The sequence below is a fragment of the Vanellus vanellus genome (assembly GCF_965231255.1).
Source record: "Vanellus vanellus genome assembly, chromosome: 5".
Classification (NCBI taxonomy): Eukaryota; Metazoa; Chordata; class Aves; order Charadriiformes; family Charadriidae; genus Vanellus; species Vanellus vanellus.
This window is the reverse complement of record NC_138910.1, coordinates 14,279,191-14,301,688: the sequence shown is the minus strand read 5'-3', so window position 1 is coordinate 14,301,688 and position 22,498 is coordinate 14,279,191. Positions and strand designations below refer to the sequence as shown.

The 22,498-nt window shown below is 47.9% G+C and overlaps 1 protein-coding gene across 2 annotated transcripts in view; it reads left to right on the top strand.

Annotated features, from left to right (window-relative positions):
• Positions 1 to 22,498, top strand: part of GLI2 (GLI family zinc finger 2) — a gene marked incomplete at both ends in the record, with an annotated part of 144,602 nt that overhangs the window by 92,562 nt on the left and 29,542 nt on the right. For both annotated transcript variants that reach the window (XM_082483275.1, XM_082483274.1), the window contains 2 exons: positions 11,369 to 11,571; positions 13,261 to 13,452. In XM_082483275.1, the coding sequence (XP_082339401.1) occupies positions 11,369 to 11,571; positions 13,261 to 13,452 (395 nt within the window). The remainder of the gene's footprint in view (positions 1 to 11,368; positions 11,572 to 13,260; positions 13,453 to 22,498) is intronic.

Genomic DNA, 22,498 nt, shown 5'->3' with positions numbered 1-22,498 from the left:
GGCTGAATGTTGTCCAGATTTTAAAAACATCCGTGTTTCATTCTTGTTCACTTTCTTTCTAATGATTTAAGAAAAAGGAAAGAAAAAAGTGATAGGTTAAAAAGAAGACATTAAAATGGAAGAGCTAACTTATTGTTAATGTCCTTATTTTATACAGAAAACTCCAGACATTTCCAAGAGAAAAGCTTGTTTGGGATAAAAAGGCTTTTCTCCCTGCAGTCATATCAGTGGAAAACTTTTACCTAGTTCTGCTCTTCACCATATAATTGCTTGCTTTTCAGCATAGTCGTAGCAAAGGAAAGGATGGTTAGATCAGCCAGCCTGCTGGATCAGATCTTACATTACATCTTGAGCTCTTTGAGTGCCATTAGCATTTCCTTTTAGAAGTGAAGAAATATTGACAGTTTGGTAGGTTATCTCGCATTTTACTGCACGTTAGGGCACTTCAAAGTCTTTATGTAGTGATGGGAACTGTCATGAAGTAGATGTGAAAAGGGCCTTTGGTCCAACTAAACCTGTCAGCAAGAAGATTTAGGGCAGGTGGTTATTATTAGAAATCAATGTATTTATTATATATTGTTCAGGAATATTTCCCTTTGGAGGTTACTGTGAGTGCTGTTGCTGTTTAAAATGTGTCAAATGCCAGTAAAATTAATTCCTGCAGAAAACCCAGGGAGCCCCGACCCAAAGCTTTGCTATTATAGGAATGCATGTCTTTTACTTCTTTGTGCTGTGATGCACCAGAGGCAGGTACACATGCAGCACGCCAGCAGCGTGTCTGGGGTGGGTGTATGTGTGTGTGTGTGAGACGTGTTTCTGTGTGGCTATCACAGTTGCCTCTGCATACAGAGCTCCTCTGACTGCTGTGTCGAGAAAGGCTTTGTAGAGATCTGTGCTGTACCTGTTCCCGTTTCTTTTTATTCCCCTTTGTTAACCGTGGTTCGCTGGTTGCTTCCAGTTGGTTACAACAGCTCACTGCTGCTTAGAGCGAGCACAGCATCTTTCCAAAGCCGGAAGACCGATGGTTTCCCCCTGTACTTCAGAAAAGAGAAGTAGGGCGTTTCATGCTTTTTATAATTAGTTGGGTGTAGGTTTTTGTTCCTTGGTGTCTTCCTTAGCTATAGGATTTAAGGACCTTGGGTTGTGGGAAGAGGGCATTCCCAATAGAAAAGGAGCGTATTAGCAGCAACATTAAAGCTGGAAGTCGCTGTCCTGGAACAAAGATTCATTTTCCATTCACCCCGTGATTTACAGCACATTCCAACCAAGTGATTTGGCTATGGTCTTCTGGCATAACATTGTTTGCCCTTTCCCTGACGTTTTGCATATAAAGAAAAGTTATGAGCTTCTTGGGCATTCAAGGTACCAGGAAATGCAGGAGTCTACCTAATTTGTTAACATGAAATTATAGATGTCAGACATAGACTCTGTTAGTTAACGTTGGTTAGAGTAATGCTGCAGCCAGTTGATTGTATTACAGTCATGATGAAGAGGAATGGTCCTTTTTTGCTTTTCTGGGATATGACGGGTATAGAGCCAAGGCAGATTTAAAGTGTAATGAATGAATAAGCATTTTCTATGGTTTGCCTGACTCTTCCATGAGCTCCACTGCTGTGGTGTTGCTGCCACTGACTTGCCCTCTCCACAACAGGTTAGTGCTGGCATAACATGGAAGGGGACTTTTCAGAAGTACTATAGGAATAGCCTTTTAAATGTTAAACCCCTCTGTAACACTTGAACGCCATTTTCTTTTAAGGGAGAGAAGCCCCCACTCAGACTGAGCATGGCAAGAAGACACTAGGCAGGGATCAAAAATTCAGATTTTCTCCACACACACATACACTTCCCATTTGTTTTCCCAAGCCCAGTGTCTTCACAGCTACAAGCAAAATATTCGCTTGAAAGTGCTAATATCCTCAACATGTGTCCCAAGGGAAATCAATCAGATGCAGAGAAACGGCTGTGTTGCATCCGACACATCTTTCCAACACTCGTTTCCCACATGCCCTCACCAGCGCTGAATCCTCTCAGATCTCCCTCAGCTTCCTACTGAGCTCTGCCATTGGGATCTGGTCCGTCTCCGCACCTTTCCTGTCTCCTTCTCCGCTGCTTCCCGCCTTGATTGCCCACCCCCTTCATCCACAATGCCGCTGCCCAGCCCTCATCCCCTCCCCGCCCTGAGCCTGCAGCATTTCGACAGCCCAGATGTCAAATTTTGTGACTACTGGAATCGAGTTCTCATGCCTGGTGGTTTCAGCCTGAAGTTCACGTGCTTCCAGGTTTGGATCGCTCCTTCAGTCTGTCGCTGAACTACTTTCATTGGCTCTTGCACTTTCATCCATGCTTTCTTTCATGCCTTTTCTCTCTCTCCTTCCCTTTCTCCCTCTCAGCTACCTTCCTTGAAGTTCCCCTTCTTAAAATATGCTTCTTCTCTGAAGGCTTTCATCATTAATCTCTCAAGAAACTATCTTAGAGACTCATCTGCTGCGCTTTGATTTATTCATTGTGGGGTTTTTTTGGCGGGTACCTTACAAGAATTGAGCTGGTCATCCTTCTACCTCCGTCGCTAAAGGAAAGCTTGTGTGAAAAGGTGGGCTTTCAGAACTTAAATTAAAAGATCATGTAAGTAAGATAATTGGATAAAAAAGGATATTAGGATCTGAAACAGAATGTTTACTTGCTTTGATGTGCTTTGGGAACATATGTCTGCACAGTGGGCTGTGTGGCTGATTAAGTGTAAAACAACCCAAGAAAAAAATCACCACTATTAAGCTTAAATCAAAGATCTCTCCTCAAGACACTAATTTGATTTGGGTTTGAAGGTCACGTATCAACTCTAATTTCTACCTTTGATGTCTTGCTTCTTTGTGTGTTGTATAATAGAGGGCAACCTTACTTATTAAAAATTTGCATTTTTCTTCCATTTTAAAAGAAAATATTGATATTGTTGTTGTTATTGTGTTGCAGTTGTGCCAACAAGTGTCAGCCAAAACTAGACCTGCATTGTGATAAATGCAGCATAAATGCAATAAGAAACTGTATGTAGTTAGGGGAGTTTCTAATTTGAGGGCCTGTTCCTATACTTAGGCTCACAAATTCACTCTCTCCAAATGATGCTGCCAACAACCTGTGAGCTTAAGAAAGGGTTTAACTTCTGGTGGACCTTAAGTGAAAAAAAAGGTTTCAAGCTCTAAACCAAAATACTTGGGATTTCATTGATAAAAAATAATAATACTCTTCTATCAGGTGAAATTAAATCTTTTGTTCCACTTGTTCTTGGTTTTACATGTTACACACATAGGATTGAAGTCAAGTGTGTTTGGAAACGTAATGGTCTTTTGAAAGGAAAAATGAAAGCTGTTTAGTTTTTTTTTTTAATTTGGAAACAAAAAATCCTTTTTCTTACCTGGAGCAAATATATTAAGCTGACCTCATACACTAGAAATTGCGTATAAGTCCTGAATATGTTTTTCTAAGGGATGGGAAAAAAAAACCCACGTGCTGAGAAGTGGCACCCACCTTAGATTGCGATACTGTTTCCATGGTGCAGATGGAAAACAGAAGAATCGACTAATTAGAGGCTCTTCTTGTTGCTTCTGCCATAGGTGGCAGAGTTTCCTTTGACTTCAGTGCTACAAGGTTAGACTTTAAGGCATGATTTTTAAAGGTATTTAGACAACTACCATTGCCAATGGATGCACGATGGGATTTTTCATAGTGTCTACCTAAATCCTTCTCAAAGCAGTGCTCAAACCACAAATCCACAAATAAGGGATTTTATATTCGGAGATTTGTGCCTGTTAAGGCCCAAAGGAATTACCGCAGATATCTGGTCTGACATCTGCGACACAGGCCATAGGATTCCCCCCTTTAATTTCTACAGTGGGAGAAATTAGTCTCTTCTACTATTAAAATTCTAAACATTGCAATTAACTTAGAGCCCATCTTTTAGAAAAAACATCTAGTTTTGGCGTAAAGTCTTGCAGCAATGCTGAATTTACCACTTCCCTCCATAAACCCATCTAATGGGAACTTGCCCTTGCTGTTAAAATAATCTTTTTATTTTTCATGCTTTCCATGCTTCAAAGCCATTTTTGAGGGGAAAGGAGAAAACAGGAACTACTTGAAGAGTGCCCCTTAAATTTCTGTACAGAAGCTTTAGCAATTTTTGTCCAGGTTCACAGCTTCATATAAATGAGTGCATTAATTGCTGAATTAGCAAAGGCAGCTCTGATTTTCTGTAATGTTCATCTTTGTGGCTATGGAAAAAGAAAGAAGATATTATCAGCCCCATTTTAAAGCTGTAAAAATACAGGGAAAAAGAAATAAAATGAATTGTGCTGAGCATCCCGGCAGGGGAGGGCTGTGAGTTCGCAGTGATGTCTCTTGGGTCCCCATCCTGATCTCTTCCTAGTGGGACACATAAGATGGCATCTTCGACTTGATAGCCCTACATTTGAGCATCAGGTCACTTTACTGGATAATTATCAACTTGTTGCGGTGCCGGGAGAGCTGGGAAGCATGAGTGATTCCCTGTCGCCTCATTACAGGGCTGCCCCGCGCTCCCTGGCTGTGGCTGGGAGGAAGAGGCGGCTGCAAGGCAGCTCCATGCCACCCCTCCCGGCGCATCCTCCGCTCTCTCAGCCGACAAAAATGGGAGGGGGAGAAAATCTTTGTGAATGGTCAAATGCCATGTGGATTCGATAGTTGTGGCCCAGGTCTGACCTCTGAAAGGTACCTTGTTTTGAGGGACCTTGTGGGGTTTCATTCTGAGGGTACCGCACAAGTGTCGCGACCTCTCGCCCTTCCTGTTGTTTAAGTCAGAAATAAACAGAGGTGAAGTTGAGGGGCTGGCGAAAGCTGTTTAGACTGAATTGTTTAGCATGAATGCTGGGGCATTTCATGGTTCCTGCTGGATACAGCTCTGGCATCCCATATGTAGCGGGTCTGCCATGAGCATGGTCCCTTTTTCAGGCATTCATAAGGCTCTCCTCTATCTCGGGCAGACTTTGGGTGGTGTTCTGGGTACACAAGACTTGCAAAAACCAGGCCAGGGTGTTTTATTTAAAACAAAACAAAAGCAAGGATTTTTACATGGCATTTAGGTCAGTGGGTCGAAGGAGGTCACTCTCTCCCTCTACTCTGCACTGGTGAGGCCACAACTGGAATACTGTGTCCAGTTTTGGGCTCCCCAGTTCAAGAGGGACAGGGAACTGCTGGAGCGAGTCCAGCGAAGGGCAACTAAGATGATTAAGGGCTTGGAGCATCTCCCTTATGAAGAAAGGCTGAGAGCACTGGGACTCTTTAGCCTGGAGAAGAGAAGGCTGAGGGGAGACCTTATCATGGCATACAAGTATCTAAAGGGTGGGTTGAAGGAGGATGGAGCCAGGCTCTTTTCAATGGTTCCCAGTGACAGGACGAGGGGTAATGGGCACAAGTTAGTACACAGGAAGTTCCGTTCAAATACACGGAAAAACTTCTTTACGGTGAGGGTGACAGAGCACTGGCACAGGCTGCCCAGGGAGGTTGTGGAGTCCCCTTCCCTGGAGATTTTCAAGACCCGCCTGGATGCAGTCCTGAGTAATGTGCTCTGGGCAATCCTGCTTTGGCAGGGGAGTTGGACTAGATGATCTCTAGAGGTCCCTTCCAACTCTGAAAACTCCGTGATTCCGTGATTTAGAGGGGATTGTTGGCTTTAAAAGCTTTTTTCTTACAGCAGAACACTTAGCAGGCTATGATACCTCTCCCCATGAGCAGCTCTGTTCCTAGCTTCCATCTCTGTGTAACATGTATGCAGTTTTTTTATTGTACAGTGAAACAATTGCCTGCAAGTGTCCATATTCCATTAAGCATATGGAAAAGTATTCAGCCCTTTGTTTTCCACTGAATGAATATATTTGGCACTTAAGTATTAATTTAGACTAGTCATGGGACATTAGTGCTGGTTAATTGTCCCCATTTTTCTGGTTTTTATTTAACTGATGGAGATTATTTCAGAAATGTGCAACTTCTTTAACTGTTGCATTCATTGCTGAGTGCCCCTTGCAGACGCTCCAGACCTGCATACAGCACAGGGAAACATTCATACATCTCCCCATGCAAGATTTTGGGATTGCTGGTCCATGACTGGTCCGTGATTCCGTGACTGCAGGGGAAGAGCAGGATGAGAACAAGTCACGCCAAGGCCCCTATTATAGCACCCTGCTTTTGCCAGTCCCTGAGGGGTTTCCCTTCCCAGCAGCCCAGCCCAGCTCCTCAGAAGTGATGCTACTCCTCCACCCTGGGATCCTTTCTCAGCGTTGCATCCAACTGCGATGCACCGAGTCCAGCACACACACCCCTCCTGTGAGCAGCGGCATGGGGGGCAAATGCCTGCCAGGTTCCAAGGCACACGTCGGGACGCGCTGGCCCACCTCTCTGAAAACCATGGGCTGAATCCCCTTGCCAATCCCAAGCACAAATACAGGCTCAGCGGGGAATGGCTGGAGAGCAGCCCTGAGGAGAAGGACCTGGGGGTGCTGACTGACGAGAAGCTCAACATGAGCCAGCAATGTGTGATCGCAGCCCAGAAGGCCAACCATATCCTGGGCTGCATCAAAAGAAGTGTGGCCAGCAGGTCAAAGGAGGTGATTCTGCCCCTCTACTCCACTCTCGTGAGACCCCACCTGGAGTACTGCATCCAGCTCTGGAGTCCCCAACATAAGAAGGACATGGACCTGCTGGAGTGTGTCCAGAGGAGAGCCACGAGGATGATCCGAGGGCTGGAGCACCTCTCCTATGAGGAGAGGCTGAGAGAGTTGGGGCTGTTCAGCCTGGAGAAGGGAAGGCTCTGGGGAGATCTTATTGTGGCCTTCCAGTGCCTAAAGGGGGCCTACAGGAGAGGTGGGGAAGGACTTTTTACTAGGGCATGTAGCGATAGGACGAGGGGGAATAGCTTTAAACTGGAAGAGGGCATGTTCAGATTAAACATTAGGAAGAAGTTTTTCCCTTTGAGGGTGGTGAGGCACTGGAACAGGTTGCCCAGAGAGGTTGTTGAGGCCCCATCCCTGGAGGTGTTCAAGGCCAGGCTGGACGTGGCCTTGGGCAACCTGGTCTAGTGGGAGGTGTCCCTGCCTATGGCAGGGGGGTTGGAACTCGATGATCTTCAAGGTCCTTTCCAACCTAAACTATTCTATGAATTTTTTTGCCTTGCTTTCCAAAGAAAAACTACCAGCTCCTTCCCCCAGCCTTTGGACTGAGACTGCAGAGCTTCGGACAAGCTGGTTTTCAGCAAAACCCAGGCGGCAGGAAAGTTAAACACATCTCTTTTCCCTGGTGAAGGACAGTTAAGGAGTGACCAGCTCTTGGGAAACCACCAAAAACCTCCTAGTTTCCCACCAGCAGTGTGTGTCACATCTCAGGTGCTGGTAACTCTCCTCGTGCTGGTCGTGTTCCTCCGCTGCTGCGGGTACCTGCTGCGCCATGGTCCCGCTCTGCAGGAGGTAAATAGTACAAGGACTTCTGCTCACTGAGGATGATTATCCACTGCACTGATAACGACCTGCTCTGTAAAACCTTCAGCAGCGTGCATGCATCACCATGAGGCCCCACAGCCCCTGATGGGGTCAGGTAATGTCTCCCCCACCTCAGTGTCTCCCTCTGTTAGAGAGTGGGGAAGAGAGGCTCTCCTGGGGGGAGGGGAGGAGGAAATGAATCTGGGCTCGCGTGCTTCGTCAGAGATGCAAATTGCTCTACAAGTCCTGAGCATTAATTATAGAGCCTGGGCTTCTCGCCGGAGCCGCGGGGAAAACAGGCCCCTGGCTCCCATTAAATTTAATGGCATTTGGACACCCAATTCCCTTAGCCTATTTGAAAACCAGAATCCCAGTTTCTTCAGAAATATATGTGGTCAGGTGAAATCCCTCTTCCTGCTGCATACAGTGAGATTTTTACAGCGTTGGCTTCAGCAGAGCCATGAGCTCTCCCCCAGTCGCTGGGGTGTTTTCCTCCTACCATCCGCGGGATCCAGGGAGGGAGCAGGGAGTGATGTACGGATAGCGGAGATCCAGGCAGGGAGCTCTAAGGACACACTGAGAAACCCAGCTCTGGCACCACAGCACCATCGCAAGGGCTGGTTCACCACACCAAGCTGGGGATTGTCCCGCCGCGGGGCTCAGGGCATGGGGACGGGGAGACCCGCTTGCTGGGGAGGTGAGCGCTGGGCATGGGGGCAGAACCCCCTTCCCTCAGCATCATTTCACGTCTCCCCCATTTAAGCCACTGCCTCTAAAAAGCAGCAGCTAGTCGTTGTCCTTTTACCAGTCTCGGAGCGGGCCTGCGAGGCTACGGCTGCCTCTCGCTGTGCGTTTGCAGAGTGCCAATGCGGTGGCACAATCTGGGGGTTGGGGATGAGATGAGAAATAATGCCAGTGGCGCAACCGGACAAAGAAGGGGGAAAATCAAAATTTTGTGGAGTTAGAAGCAGAGGATCCCTCTGGTTGAGTGAGCCATTCCTGGCAGGCAGCTAACGGGAGCCATGCTGTTTTGGGACGTGCCGCGCCGTGGGAGGGTGCTTTGCTAGAATGGTAGGTAGCCCTTGGAGAATGGTAGCCCTTGGAGGGCTCTCAGGAGGCAGACTGGGCTGGGGGTACGGCTCTTCCAGTCCACAGATGGAGAGATGCAGCAAGGAGAGATTTTAGGCGAAGACGTAAGGAGAAGCCTGATCTCCAACCAGGTCTTTACGCACACGGTCAGCTTCAAGTCGAAACACCGCCCGGCTCTCCAGCTGCATGCATTTTGGGTGAATTCTTGATCTTTTTCCCAGTGTTACCTTTTTGGCCAGGGTGGAGTTTTCCTGTTCTGAGGGACTCTAGCGTTTCTGCCCAATTTAGCACAGAGAAAATGAACAGCAAACCCTTCATATTGTTATACACATTTTAGATGTCGGCCTCACAGTTTGATCAGCGGAGGCTCCGAAGGCTCGTAAACCTGGTAATACATAGTTTCAAGCCTGCATCAAAGAAGTTCACAACCCTTTTGGGAGAAGCTGTGAGTACTGATGAAAGAGGGAACTTATTGTATATGTAAGAAAATTTCTTTCATGGCTTATGTATTAAGGCAGGCTCTGTGGCCCAGGGAAGATTGGGGCTGCTTTTAATTTACATCCCCCCTCACTTATATTAAGTCTTCGTCAGAAGAAAAATTAGTCAGATGTTTTCTTAATGACATCATTTTTTTTAATCCTGTTTCATTTTTTCCAGATGAGGCGGTGGAGATTATTAGAAATGAATTGAAACTAAATCTGGAACAGAGACTTTGATTCACTTCTCCCTCCTCCCTGGTAGAAATAAATTGGTCGGCTCCGTGCTCGCCCGCCTTTATTAGCAGCCTCGACAGAAACCAGCCCCGGCGGCCTCGACTGCAGCTTTCCTGAGCTCGCCGCCGCCGCGGCTGACGTCATGGCGAGAGGCACCGGAGAGTGACTCGGAGAGGGACTTTGTTCACCCCATAATTTTGGTAACAAAATGCCATAGTGATGCAGGTGGGGACCTCATGAGGTCTAAAATAGCCGTGCCATCATAAGTTTGTCTTTCAGTGCTGTAAAAGAAAACAGGCTCGATTGCTGGTGGGTGTTCTCTAGCAAAACCCCGGGTTCGGTCCGACGAGCGTGTGTGTGTGTGTGTCCGTGGCAGGGCATCTCTGCAAGTCCTTTATATCTGGTAGGTTTTCACTGCCTTGTATTTCACACCAGTGCGCCGCAGAGTGTATTGCTACAGGAAAGTACTTTGAACTATAAATATTTTAAAAGGCATTTAATTTACTACCCATCAGCAGAAAGTGTTCAAAAAGCCACAAGGTTTACTAATTTATCAGAAAGACAGAGAAACACGCGGAAGATCAAACAAAGACAAACATGCTCGTAAACTGCTGAATAAGTCTGCAAAGCTTATATTACATTTCTGTGTGGTTTTGTTTATATGCAAGTATTACAAATAAATTAAAATGCACCTGAACTGTTGATAAGGCAGGGTGGGACCGAGATCCTGAGGTGAGGTGGCATGTCTAAACTGCTCAGACCCTCGTGTTTGTGGTTGTCTGTGCATGGAGAGACTGATCTTACACGCACTCACTAATGGCATATTTGGATGTTGTTAGGGAAGGACCTTTGTAATACTGTCCCTTAGCTCGGCCCACATCCCAGATCCCTGACCTCCGAAACCCCGAATCCCCGTGGTCTCCCATGGCCGGTGTGGAGCCCCATGGGGTGCACATCCGTGTCCCTCAGCTTGGCCAAAGCACTCATCCAGGGACCAGCACCATCCCTGCTGTGACCTGCGTCTCCACACCAGCTCTGCTTCCATCAGTCTGTGAGTACAGAGAGCGCTAATGCAAAGCAGATTTCGCTCTTTCGTTTTGCCTAATGACAGCTCTGCCACTTTTGGTGTCTAGCTCAGATTTTCTGCTTCTCAGGTCAGGGCGTGTAACTTTTTCTCCCCTCCTTGCCCCCTCTGCGGTTTGTCTAAGAGGCTGAAGAGTAGAGCAAGAGACATGTCTGGGAGCTGTCTGTACACTTTCTTTTCCATCCTCACTCACCCTGCAAAAACTGCTCGAGTGCTGAAACATGCCTGTGACTTTTTTTCTTACCTGCTGAATCCCTCAGCGTTTACTGACTTCTTTCTCAGGTAACACTTGGCCTGAGGACGATCTAAAGGATTTAACAGAGGTGGCCCCCAGAAAGCATGCAATAAAACCTCTCCTGAACTTTTGCCCTCTGAACCATACCGCCGACCTGTCAAGGAGGTTTGTGCAAGCTGTGATGGACGCAGGCGGGGAGGGCTGCTCTGCCGGCACTGGCCGAGCCGCGCACGCTGGGCCGAGCAGAGCACAAATCACGTCGAGATCCTATAAGTACTCCTCGCGCCGTTAACGTCCTTTCACAGGGCAGCCCCGTCTGGGGCTTTGTCTGCATGTGGTGCCACTAAACATCTGGATACCCAGGGGCAGCGAGGAGCTTGCAAACCCCAGGTTTGCCTCAAACATCTTCGTGTATCCAGCCTCCCCGTGCAAGGAGACGGGGTGACATCTCTAGTACGGGGCGGGCTGCACGCAGCCTGTGTGTGCAAAGCAGTTCCTGCTCCTTTTCACAGCAGCCCGGCCGGTGTGAGCCACCTTGCACAAGTACACATGTAGCGCAACGCGGGTGCGGGTCCTCGGGAAGCTTGCACTACCTTCAGGCTCCACATATGCCAAGAGGGGCGGTTTTTCCCACCATGTGCTCAAACTCCTCCCTCGCAGGCGAAGGCGGTGGGGTGGGAGGGAGAAGGGTGGCAGGCGGCCGTGCCTGCCCTGGGTGGCAGCGGGTGACAGCGTGTCTCTCTTTCCTTCCCAGGCCTCCTCCTCTGAGCGGTAGCCCCGTCATCTCCGACATCTCCCTCATCCGCCTGTCTCCGCACCCTGCCGGGCCCGGCGAGTCGCCTTTCAGCCCGCCGCACCCCTACGTGGCACCCCACATGGAGCACTACCTCCGCTCCGTCCACGGCAGCCCCACGCTCTCCGTCATCTCCGCTGCCAGGGGCCTCAGCCCCGCTGAGGGTAAGACGCTGTGCTACTGGTACTGCAGCGATTTTGTAGCTCACCAGCACTGAAATTCCCTAAAACCCGAGGATTTACAGCTGCAAAGGCTCCGCAGCTGCTCTCTGAAGTGGGAGAGCTGTCTCTTTTTCTCTTTGGGCCCCCCCCCCGCCCTCCTTTAACTACACATTTGTTTTGCATCATTGCACTGAGAAAGCAGAGCGTGAGAATAGCTATTACCGCTGGATCATATTATAAATATTTTGCTTAAAGTTACGTTCCTTTCTGCAGCGCGCTCGGCTGTCTTACAAGCTTCCCCGCTCTTATGTCCCTACTGGGAGCCCTGCTTCCCCCGAAGAGGGTCACGGTCGCTCCAGCTGCCTGGCCTGGCTGGGACTGACGCTGCAGAGATGAGGCAATGCCGGTTGGGTTATCCCCTGTTGGCTTTGTGTCGTGGGGCAGGGTGGCTCCTGGGTGAAGGAGAAGGGCCATACTTTCTTCCTCCTTACTCCTGAGCTGTCCCGCAGCAGCTTTTTGGGAAGGTGAGGGCAAGCGGGGAGCTGGCGCTGGGCGCATGTGGAGGTGGTGATGGTCTCCGAGCCCCGGCAGATCCTGTGCTGGGGAGCTGGGGACAAAAACAGCCAAGCAGGGAAAGGGGAAAATGCACGACTCTGCTTTCACTTGGGGAGGTGCGAGTCGTGACTGACTTCGTCAGAAGTGCTTCATTACCCGGTTGCAGGCGGCTGGCTCCGTGCCCAGGGGGCAGCAGGGGTTTGGGGACCCGGTCTCTGCACACCCAGCAAACTCCAGCATCTCTCGGCTCCCGAGCTGCTGTGGGGGCAAGTGGCCCTTCACCGCCTCAAGGCGCACCAGAGAGCAACAAGGCGCCCGGCTTAGTGTTTAGCTGCATAAAACAATCTTCTACGGCTAAAAAAAAAACATTGCTAGGGCAATGGGGAGATGCATGCATCTTCTTCCCTCCCCCAAAACGTCATCCAAACTCCCAGCCGCCCGCCACAGAGAGGTCTGATGGCTGATGTGCGCGTCCTCTGCCCCATCCTCCCCTTCCAAAGCCAGTTTCATTATTTGCTATGAAAAAAGGCATTGTGTTTTGGGTTGCTGGGTTGCTTTTTTTTTTTTTTTTTTTTTTTTTTTTAAGGCAGTGGTAAATAAGTTAATGGGGCAAGCGGGTGGGGAGGCAGGTTTGAAAAATTACAGCTGGGAGAAAGTGAGCGTAATTGGCTTTGGCAGCCAAAATGGTTTTATGCTGCCAGACACTAAACCTAGCTCTATGCATTAGACCTTGGCTTTAATTTCCTCGCGCTGCTATCGGGAACTGGGCTGCATTTGTCTTTCCTTCCTAATAGGCAGGGATGTTAATGCTGACAGGGTTACTGCTGCCGGCAGGCTGGGCCCGCTCCCCCCTCCCCGGGGTGCTGGCTGCGTCCGAACGAGAGGATTATTAGAAGGGGGAACGAAAGATTGTTTATAAATTTGCGGAAATGGAGGAATGCAGAGGCCCCAGCTTAGTTTCTTTTGTCCGCAGAAGCACGCCCAAGTGCACGTCACAAGAGCCCTACGCGGAGCCGTGCGGCCGGGGCTGGCGGGGGGCGCGGGGGGGAGACGGGGCCGCCAACGTCAGCGCCGAGGTCTAACGTTGCAGTGGGAACCTTCTCCCCATGTTTTTCTCCTCGCCTGCGGCGCCGGCAGTGGCTCACGAGCACCTGAAGGAGCGAGGTCTCTTCGGACTGCCCCCACCACCACCGGGAGCCAACCCCACCGACTACTACCACCAAATGACGCTGATGGCCGGCCACCCAAACCCCTATGGGGACCTCCTGATGCAGAGTGGGGGAGCAGCCAGCACAGCCCACCTCCATGATTACCTCAGCCCCGTCGACGGTGAGTAGCGGTCCGCATCCTCCCTGGCATGGCTGAAATTTTGGGGCAGATGGATGGGGCTGTCCTCCAGGTGGAGGTTGCTATACGCGGTCACTCTGCCCTGCCAAAACTGCAGGTGCTGCGCTATAATTTTTGGCTTAAAAGGTCGCCTCATTCCATATATATGTACAAAGTATACATAATTTAAAATATATACATTGTGGCCTCTATGGGAGTATGGCATGGCTGCTGCATGGGTAGGAGATGGGATGGTGCAGGGGGCAGGGCATTGCTGCCATCCCACTGCCTTGGCCACAGGTGACCCCATGTTTCGCCTGGTTGGTGTCTGGGGCAAAGTCTGGCCATTTCCATGCATAGCTGTGCTCAGCACGATGGACTTCTTGTCTTGGTTGGGAGCTCTCGAGACCCCCAAGGAGAATAAATATGTTAACGGGGAGCCACGGTGGAGAGGATATGTTAGTACTTTGTGGGAGAAAAATATTGCAGGAATGTGGTATTTACGCTAGTATCGGGCATTATAAAACCAGAAAGTTCTCACTCCTGGCTAAAGGAAGAAGAAATAAAATCACGTTAGGCGCTGCGGTGCTGAGTCACCCCCGCGGCCTGACTGCTGCCCTGTTGAGATGGGTAATGTCTATCTGGAAGCATATCTGAGGTCCAAATGATTTTTAGAACTGTTAGAAATATATTTTCTTTCGCTTTATGCCACGTCTTGCAAGAACTGGAGTTGCACAGATATTACAGAGGGCAGTTTGGGGATTATTTCTTCTGCAAGAAAAAGAAGTCTCGGCTTGACTTTCAGATCCCAGCTTCTGTTTCCTGGGCTGCCTTCGGATTTGCCTGTGGACCATTATAATTTTTGGAGTGGAGATCTGCATCGTTTCATTACTGCTTCAAAGTTTCTGTTGTTGAGCTTTTAAGATGAAAGACTTTGCGGTCTTGCTGCTTCGTAAAGTGACTGGTTTAGAATGATAAAAGCTGTTCTGGCGGTTCAGTGATGGGGGCTTATAGGTATTTCTAACAAAAAAACAATTTCTCATCTGCAGCTGCTGCGGAAGTTTTACCTGAATAGTCATTTTCTTCTGCCAGTTGCTCGATTTATCAGGAACCCAGATCCCAGTTTGAAAGGGAGTTCACATGCTTCTTGGTACCATCCTGCCTATAACACCCAAAATATGATTTGGGCTTCTCTGCTACAAAGCAGCTGGTCAGTAAGACCACTCTGTCTTCCTTCCAAAGGGTTAATGGCTGTGGTTATAGCAGATGGGTATAAACCAGCCCTGCCAAGTTCTCCTCAGACTCATGAACAAGACTCCTTCCTCCTTGCGTCCTTATTAGTCCATCTCTGACCAGCAGTGCCTCACTGAAGTGCCAGATAAACAGCCAGTACGGGAAGAAAACACAACTGTTTTCATGCTAGCACAGGCTGACTCTCAGCATACCAAGATGCTCGTCCTCTGGTTTGCTGAAGATCAGTCTTTATCTGAAGTCATCTGAGATACTCCCCTTGGCAGAAGACTCTCTTCCTGCTTGCCTTCTCCTGAAAACATCTTGAGAGTGAATCACATATCAAAGGTCCTGGTTTCAGGCAGCCAAGCTCATAACCATTATTCACTGCAAAGCCAGGGCTCACCAAGCATTTATTTTGATCTTTCAGTAAAGCTTTGCTGATGAGTAACTGGAAAGCCTTTTCTGGTCCTTCACATGCTCTGAGTGAGATGAAAACTTACATATGTCATGTGGATGTGACATGAGACACCAGAAGACTACTTTTTAAGAATGTGCAAAGGAGCAGCAGCCCAGTGTCAGTCTCTGGTCTATGTGTTTGGATTTATCCATCAGCCGGAGAGAAGAGAGAATTGTGTGTTATCAAGGCCGAGACTAAACTGGATGGCTCTGAAATGCTGGCTGAGGAACCAGAGCCTCCCTCTCTTTTTAGAAAGTTATTTCAAAAATTTAAATCAGCAGGGCCTAAGTAAATAGTTGAACAGAGAATTTAATAAAGCATCCTCTTATGGTGCTTTTCTAAGACAAGAATATCAGTAGCGTGCATAAAACCCCAGTGAGTCACCACCTCACAGCATCTGTCGTTCAGAGCGCCCTTTTCTCCCCAGAGAGCCTCAGAACATAAGAACTTTACAAGAATCAGTTTGCTGAAAATGCAGGTAGCTCCTGTTAAACCACATCCAGCACCTTCACACATCTGTGATAACGGTGGCACCTGCAAAAGAAAAAGCAACAGATAAGCATATATTAAAACTGGCCTATTTGGTGTCATGTCACCTCCAAACATCTGCAGGTCCATGGGAGCCCTGGACACTGGGTATCGTAGTTCTTCCACAGACACATACCTAGGTCCTTCTAGTTGCTGTAATTGCATTTCTTGGAGACTTTCTCAATGCTTCCATGTTTGTCAGTGTTTTTTCATCCTATCAGGTGTCGAGTGTCAGGAAAAGTAATAGGACACAAGCGTCGGCTGGAGCTTGCTGGCACCAACCATGTGTCAGGTCTGCTGAGTGTTTAAATGGTGACTGAGCCAGGGTGCCCCCTGAGCTGCATCTCTTTAGCAGGGTTTTCACCATACAGCTAGAGGTAGTTAAACCACTAAAGTAGATGAAATTTAAGTTTTACGCACCAGGCTGCTGGGGTCCTCAGGTCAGTTCCAGTGGAGACTAAATAGCCCTTCAGTTAGCTGTCCTGTTTCATTGTCATCTAAACATGGAGTCTAAATCCAAGAGTGGAGTTTGAGTCCAGGCTTAAATCCATTTTCTGGAAAGCCTACGCTTTCAAATCAAAAGTTAACTGCTTTCCAATGTCACAACATTGCTGCTGGGGCACTTTTGAGACTAATTTACAGGATCTATTCACCAGATCAAAACAATCTTTTGCATTTCTATTCTAGAAGTGGGTGCCAGATGGTGGATTATTCCAGGTGACACAGAGATTGCACAAGAGCCTCCCTGGGGCTGTAAAGACTGGTGGGAGCACAGATGAATCTGGAGATGACTACAACTTTCTGAGCGTGTTTAGTACATCCAACTTCTTTTTCCCTAAGCGCAAGGGCTCCTGTGATTACCCTTAGCCCATCAGGAGGTGCCATTTGCTCTCAAGAGAGGTATTTCCAGACTGACTGGATGCTTGTACTGTTATAGCCCTGTACATCAGAAGATCTCAAAGTACTGTACAAAGCCAAGCTACTTCATCACTGGAGACCACAATGAGAAAGTAGATCAAATGATCAGTGAGGAGAGCGGTGGCAGCTCTGGGAACAAGACCCCGATCTTCAGAATAAGGACTCTCATGGCCAGGGTGGGAAGCAGAGATCATCTTTAAATCCATCACTTCTGTTTGCACAGTGTCAAAAGTGAGAGTGGCTTGTCCATGCTGAGCCAGAGAATGGGGGGAAAGGGTCTGGATTTCAACTTACGTCCAAGTGGTGCTGCACAGAGGTAGTCGCTCAGGTCAGGAGCTGTGGAGATGTGTTTGTGCAACCTTACAGTTCCCAACAGCAGGGATGACCCTGCAGTGCTGTCATGGCATTTCATCCAGTTGTGGAGCTAGAAGGGGGGATCCCTGCCCTGTTTCTTGCTGCCTGGTGCATGGCAGTCATGAATGTCTCGATCATGACCAGCAGTTTAATTGGGAAAAGGCTTTGTTCAGCCCGGAGAGCCAACCAGCTAGCGGCTGGCGCAGTTGCCTGGGTTGTGGGCAAATCATCAAGCAGAACTTTATTCCCCCGAGTCAAACAGTGATTCAGCTTCACTAGCCTCTTTCAGTCAGTGTTGCTGAAGCCTTTCTACTTCAAGTACATGATTTAATAGCCATCGGGGTAAGGAGAAGGGCTGGCAGTGCAGCCCAGTGATTACTGCAGTCGGCCGGCATGTGTCTGCGAGGGGTGAGCTCAGGACTCTCCTGCAGCAGGTTTATGTGAAGCGACTGCTCCATCACAATGGACGGAGAGAGTCCGGCCTCACAGCGACCTAGGCAAGAAGTGCCTCACCTGGGGCTTGAGGGACCAACAGCTCGGGGTTTGCAGGCTGGGTACGCAGGATTGCAGATGACTTCCCAAATGAGCCAGCTGTTGGCTACTTTGGGCAGACAGCACGCCCTGTAGTCGCTTCCTTAAAAACCCTGAAAGATCTTTTTTTTGTTGTTTTCTTTGTCCCAGCACAGAATGGAAACTTGCTGAAATCTCAGAAAAGGTTCAGAGAATGGGAAACGATTTCCCACCCATTTCTAGCCAGCAATGCTGTTTTCCTCCCCAGAAAAATATGTGCAGGAGAGAGCAAAAGTCCCAGAGCATCCCATAAGCACTCTGTCTGGAATCCCGCTGCACTCTGGTTTCTAAAGAATTCAATTTACATATGCAAGTTGGGTCATCTAAACAGTTACCTTGTGGATTGGGAGTAGAAGAATGCAGCCTTGTCTTTCAGTGAGGGTTTGAGGGAAGCATTAATGTTCCTTGAACTGCAAAGCTGATCGGGCCTGGGGAGGGAAGAAAGAAGGGTCCCAGGACAGCATCTGGTGCCAGAACAAATGTCCAGCATCTGCTGTAGTCTAAGACAGACGTGTGCTGCCGCTGCAGAAGGGGAAAGAGGAATAAGGAACTGGTTATTCGAAGAGCGTTTGTAGTTTATTGCTGCTGCTTATTGATTAAGGGATCATCCTGTGTTTTTATGCTGCCCTTGAATTTAATCTGACGATGGGAGGAGGGGATATTTCTGTACGCTTTGGGAGGAGTTTTCCTGGGGAGCAGCCAGTAAGAGGGACCATTTTGATAACGCTGTATTTATCCCTGGGCTTGGCCAGGGGGTGCAGGGGAAGCGGTGGCTCTGGCCGTGTTTCAGTGAGGACGGGAGGTGAGCCATCTGCAGCTCACGTGCCTTATGCGCTTGGCCATTTGGAAGCAGATTCCCCCGATGTCCCTCTGCAGTCAAGATCACAGCAACATCCTTGTCCATAAAGAGATGCCTGAGATTTCCTTGGCCTGGAGGAGATCCCACTGAGTGCCTGATGTTTCCTTTCAGGAGGGCTTTGCTGCTGCTATTTCTAATGCAATACAGAGGTCTGAAATCTCCCCCCAAGAAAACCGCCTCTTCTGATGTCCCTCTGATGGACCACGGGCCGCAGTGAGTGGTCGGAGCAGGAACCTGTGCTCCTGCCTCCCATGTGAGTCTCGTGGGGTCTGATCCTGCCCTTCGGCACGACAGCGCTGAGAGCAGCCGGGGGAGTCAGACCACGAGATGCCACATGTGTAAAAATGAGGGGCTGACCATTTGGCTCATCGCTGGCCTGTTGTGGATAAATCTAAATCAGGAAAGAAAATCCCAGTTTCTGAGCAACCCATGGATGTGATCTTTTGTAGAGCCTGTAGGAAATTGACAAGCAAACTTTTACCTTTTACCAAGAAATTGGGACTTTCCTCCCAGCTTCAGGCTGGGACATTTAGCAGATGTGGACAATGTCACTTGAAAATTCACCCTGGAATTCTTGCTAGTTTAGAAATGGGATATTTAAACCCTTCCAGGAGAGAAATGGCTTTCAATTGTGAGCTGTGGCATTTACATTTACCCTGTAAGGATAATGCTGCTGTAAAGTTAAGCTTTTTCTACTGAACAGTTATCCCAAGCAGTTTTAAAATGTTTTTTAAAATACATGGGTTATTTTTATTCTCTAGCCTGTAGAGCTGAGCCTATGACAGCCAATGTATCTAGGTCTCTGTGTGAAACAGTACGGAAGAGCCAGTGTGCTCCAATTAAAACACCATGAAATGTATCTGGGGTTGACTTTTTGTAAGAAGAGGCAGCAGGGGGCAAAGGTCTATGGAAAATTTTTTATTGACCTTCATGGACTGCCATCCACTATTGCCAATGCCCAGAGCTTTGGGCTCAACCTTTACATCACCCTTTTGTTTTCCACTTCACATCTCCGTTTTAATCTCTTCCAACTCTGAGAGTTTAGGGAGACAGGGACAGTCTTTTTGCTTAAAATTTCCTGTGTCTTACTTCAGGCCAAAGGATATTTTTGTTGTTCTTTGAAATCTGAAAGAGATTTGACTTCTGAGCAGGATTTTTTAGCTTTTGCAAAAACAAAACAAAACAAAAAATCAAGTTTCTTCCATTCAGAGCTGATTCTTTTAATATACACACAATAAATATAAACCAAGCTGTTAGTATGTCCAAAAAATGAGCACATAAACATAGCATGTTTTTCAGCTGGGAAAGAATTAGTTTGAAAGTAAAGATGAGATAGCTCAAACAAGGGTGTCTCTAGGTCAGCTTTTGAATTCATATTTATTCCAAGTTCCAAAGTCCATGGCAGTCAATGGAAAGCATCTGCTGGCTTTAATAGATGAGAAGGGGAAGTAGCAGAGCAAATTGATACGGGAAGAGCCACCACCAAAGAACACCCATCCTGGGCATGCTGTAAATGTACTTGGCTGGAAATATTATTGAACACCAGAGGAGGCAATGATCCAGAGTACCTCATGGACTTGTATTTTTTCTTGTTTTGCCTGTGGGCTTTGGCCCATCACTTGTCTCTGGATCTGGGTGAGAAAGAGTTTTCCCATTTCTCAAAAGTATTCAAGGGAAAGAAACTGATAGTAAAAAAGGTCTCCATCTGAGGTAGAGAAGCACAAAGAAATTAATTTTAGAAACTGAAACTGTGGCAGATGAGTAGAATTAATTTTATAATAATTAAAGGAGGGGAGGGATGCCATCCAGAGGGACCTGGACAGGCTGGAGAAGTGGGCCCAAACCAACCTCATGCAGTTCAACAAGGCCAAATGCAAGGTCCTGCATCTGGGTCGGGGCAATCCCAAGCACAAATACAGGCTTGGCGGGGAATGGCTGGAGAGCAGCCCTGAGGAGAAGGACCTGGGGGTGCTGACTTATGAGAAACTCAACATGAGCCAGCAATGTGCGATCGCAGCCCACAAGGCCAACCGTATCCTGGGCTGCATCAAAAGAAGTGTGGCCAGCAGGTCAAAGGAGGTGATTCTGCCCCTCTACTCCACTCTCGTGAGACCCCACATGGAGTACTGCATCCAGCTCTGGAGTCCCCAACATAAGAGGGACATGGACCTGCTGGAGTGTGTCCAGAGGAGAGCCACAAGGATGATCTGAGGGCTGGAGCACCTCTCCTATGAGGAGAGGCTGAGAGAGTTGGGGCTGTTCAGCCTGGAGAAGGGAAGGCTCCGGGGAGATCTTATTGTGGCCTTCCAGTGCCTAAAGGGGGCCTACAGGAGAGGTGGGGAAGGACTTTTTACTAGGGCATGTAGTGATAGGACGAGGGGGAATGGCTTTAAACTGGAAGAGGGCATGTTCAGATTAAACATTAGGAAGAAGTTTTTCCTTTGGTGGGTGGTGAGGCACTGGAACAGGTTGCCCAGAGAGGTTGTTGAGGCCCCATCCCTGGAGGTGTTCAAGGCCAGGCTGGACGTGGCCTTGGGCAACCTGGTCTAGTGGGAGGTGTCCCTGCCTATGGCAGGGGGGTTGGAACTCGATGATCTTCAAGGTCCTTTCCAACCTAAACCATTCTATGATTCTATGATTCCTGTTTTTATTTCAATTTGTGACCTTTTCAAATTCATGTTAATCTGTGACGACTTTGTGTCTCTCAAGAAAACAGCTTTTAAAACAGCAACGTAAAAATACCAATTTTTTTTCTTTTGAGAGTGTTGAAGGGGGTACTCTGACAGTTTGGAAACTCTTCCCTAACATATTTTCCAAACATTAAAAAAGTCTTAAAAGTAACCCTGTTCATTTTGATAAGTCAGCATTTTTGAAGGGGAGATGAGAGGGGGAGTGCTAGTGATAAATCCTCCCGAGGGTCTCCATCTCTGTGTCTGAAAAATGGATCCCGCCTTCGCTTACTTCTCTGGGCACAGTCACTGCTGAAGAAGTTGTACATGGTTTTTCCTTTGAAACATCACTGGGCCTCAAGCAACAGTGGATTTTGCTACTCTTCAGGTGGCTGTTAGTCAGCCCATATTGAACACCTCGCCTATGTGTACAGCTATACCAATGCTTATCTTTGCTGCTGCCTGGTATCGTTTAATGTTTGTGCTCAGTATCCTCAGATCAGGGGATTAGGTCAGGCCAATTGTATTATTAAGAACAATCCCAGTGCTGCTAATGTGCTTTTGAACAATAATTTTGAAAAGATTCCCTCTTCCTAAGTGCACTACTGAGTGCTTCTTTGTGTGGTTAAACTCCTTTTCTGTTTCCCGGACGCTTCCCTTCCCAGGCACCTTGGGCAAGCTGTCATTAAGAAGAGAGGAATTGTTCATCCATAGCACAATTTTAGGTCACAGCTTTCCCTGGAAGCCCACAAGACCTAAAAGGCTTTTGTGTAAAGCATCAGCCCAAGCTATGGGATCTGTTATCAAACATTTCTCGCAAGATCTAAATTAGAGTGGACAGTAACGCAATGCATATTACTGGTTTTGGGCTGGAGAAGTCCCAAGCCAGCTTGCAAATCTGACAGCTTCCAGCTGATTTTTACATGGGGAAAAAATGACATACTGGTGTGCAGAAGGGACGGGTGCCCACACTGGATGCACTGCAAAAACCCAGGTTTCTGTTGGACATCGGGACTTCTTCCCTCTGCAAATTAATGGCGACCAATGGCTGAACCAGCACTGTGGACATAAATCATGAGAAGGAACAGCGAGAAATGAGTACAAGGCTTTTCTTTCTATTTAGTAATTTATCAAGGGAAGTGGCACATTAATAAACAGATCTCCCTTGAGGTGTGGGAGTAACAGAGATAAATATGACTGTCAAATCTGGCCCGCTTCCTTCTGTTAGAGAAGGAGGAGACTGTGGGAATGCAAATGCAGACAACAATATCTATATCTGGAAAGACACATATTATTTGTGGGACAGAAACACTGACAACTCGGCTGAGATGGAGCCCCATCGCACTAGGTGCAATACATACAGAATAAAACACAGACCCTTTCTAAAGGAGCTCATCTAAATAGATGAGACTGGGAAATAGGGACACACAAAGAAGAAGAACTGTGCTCAAGGAGATATGC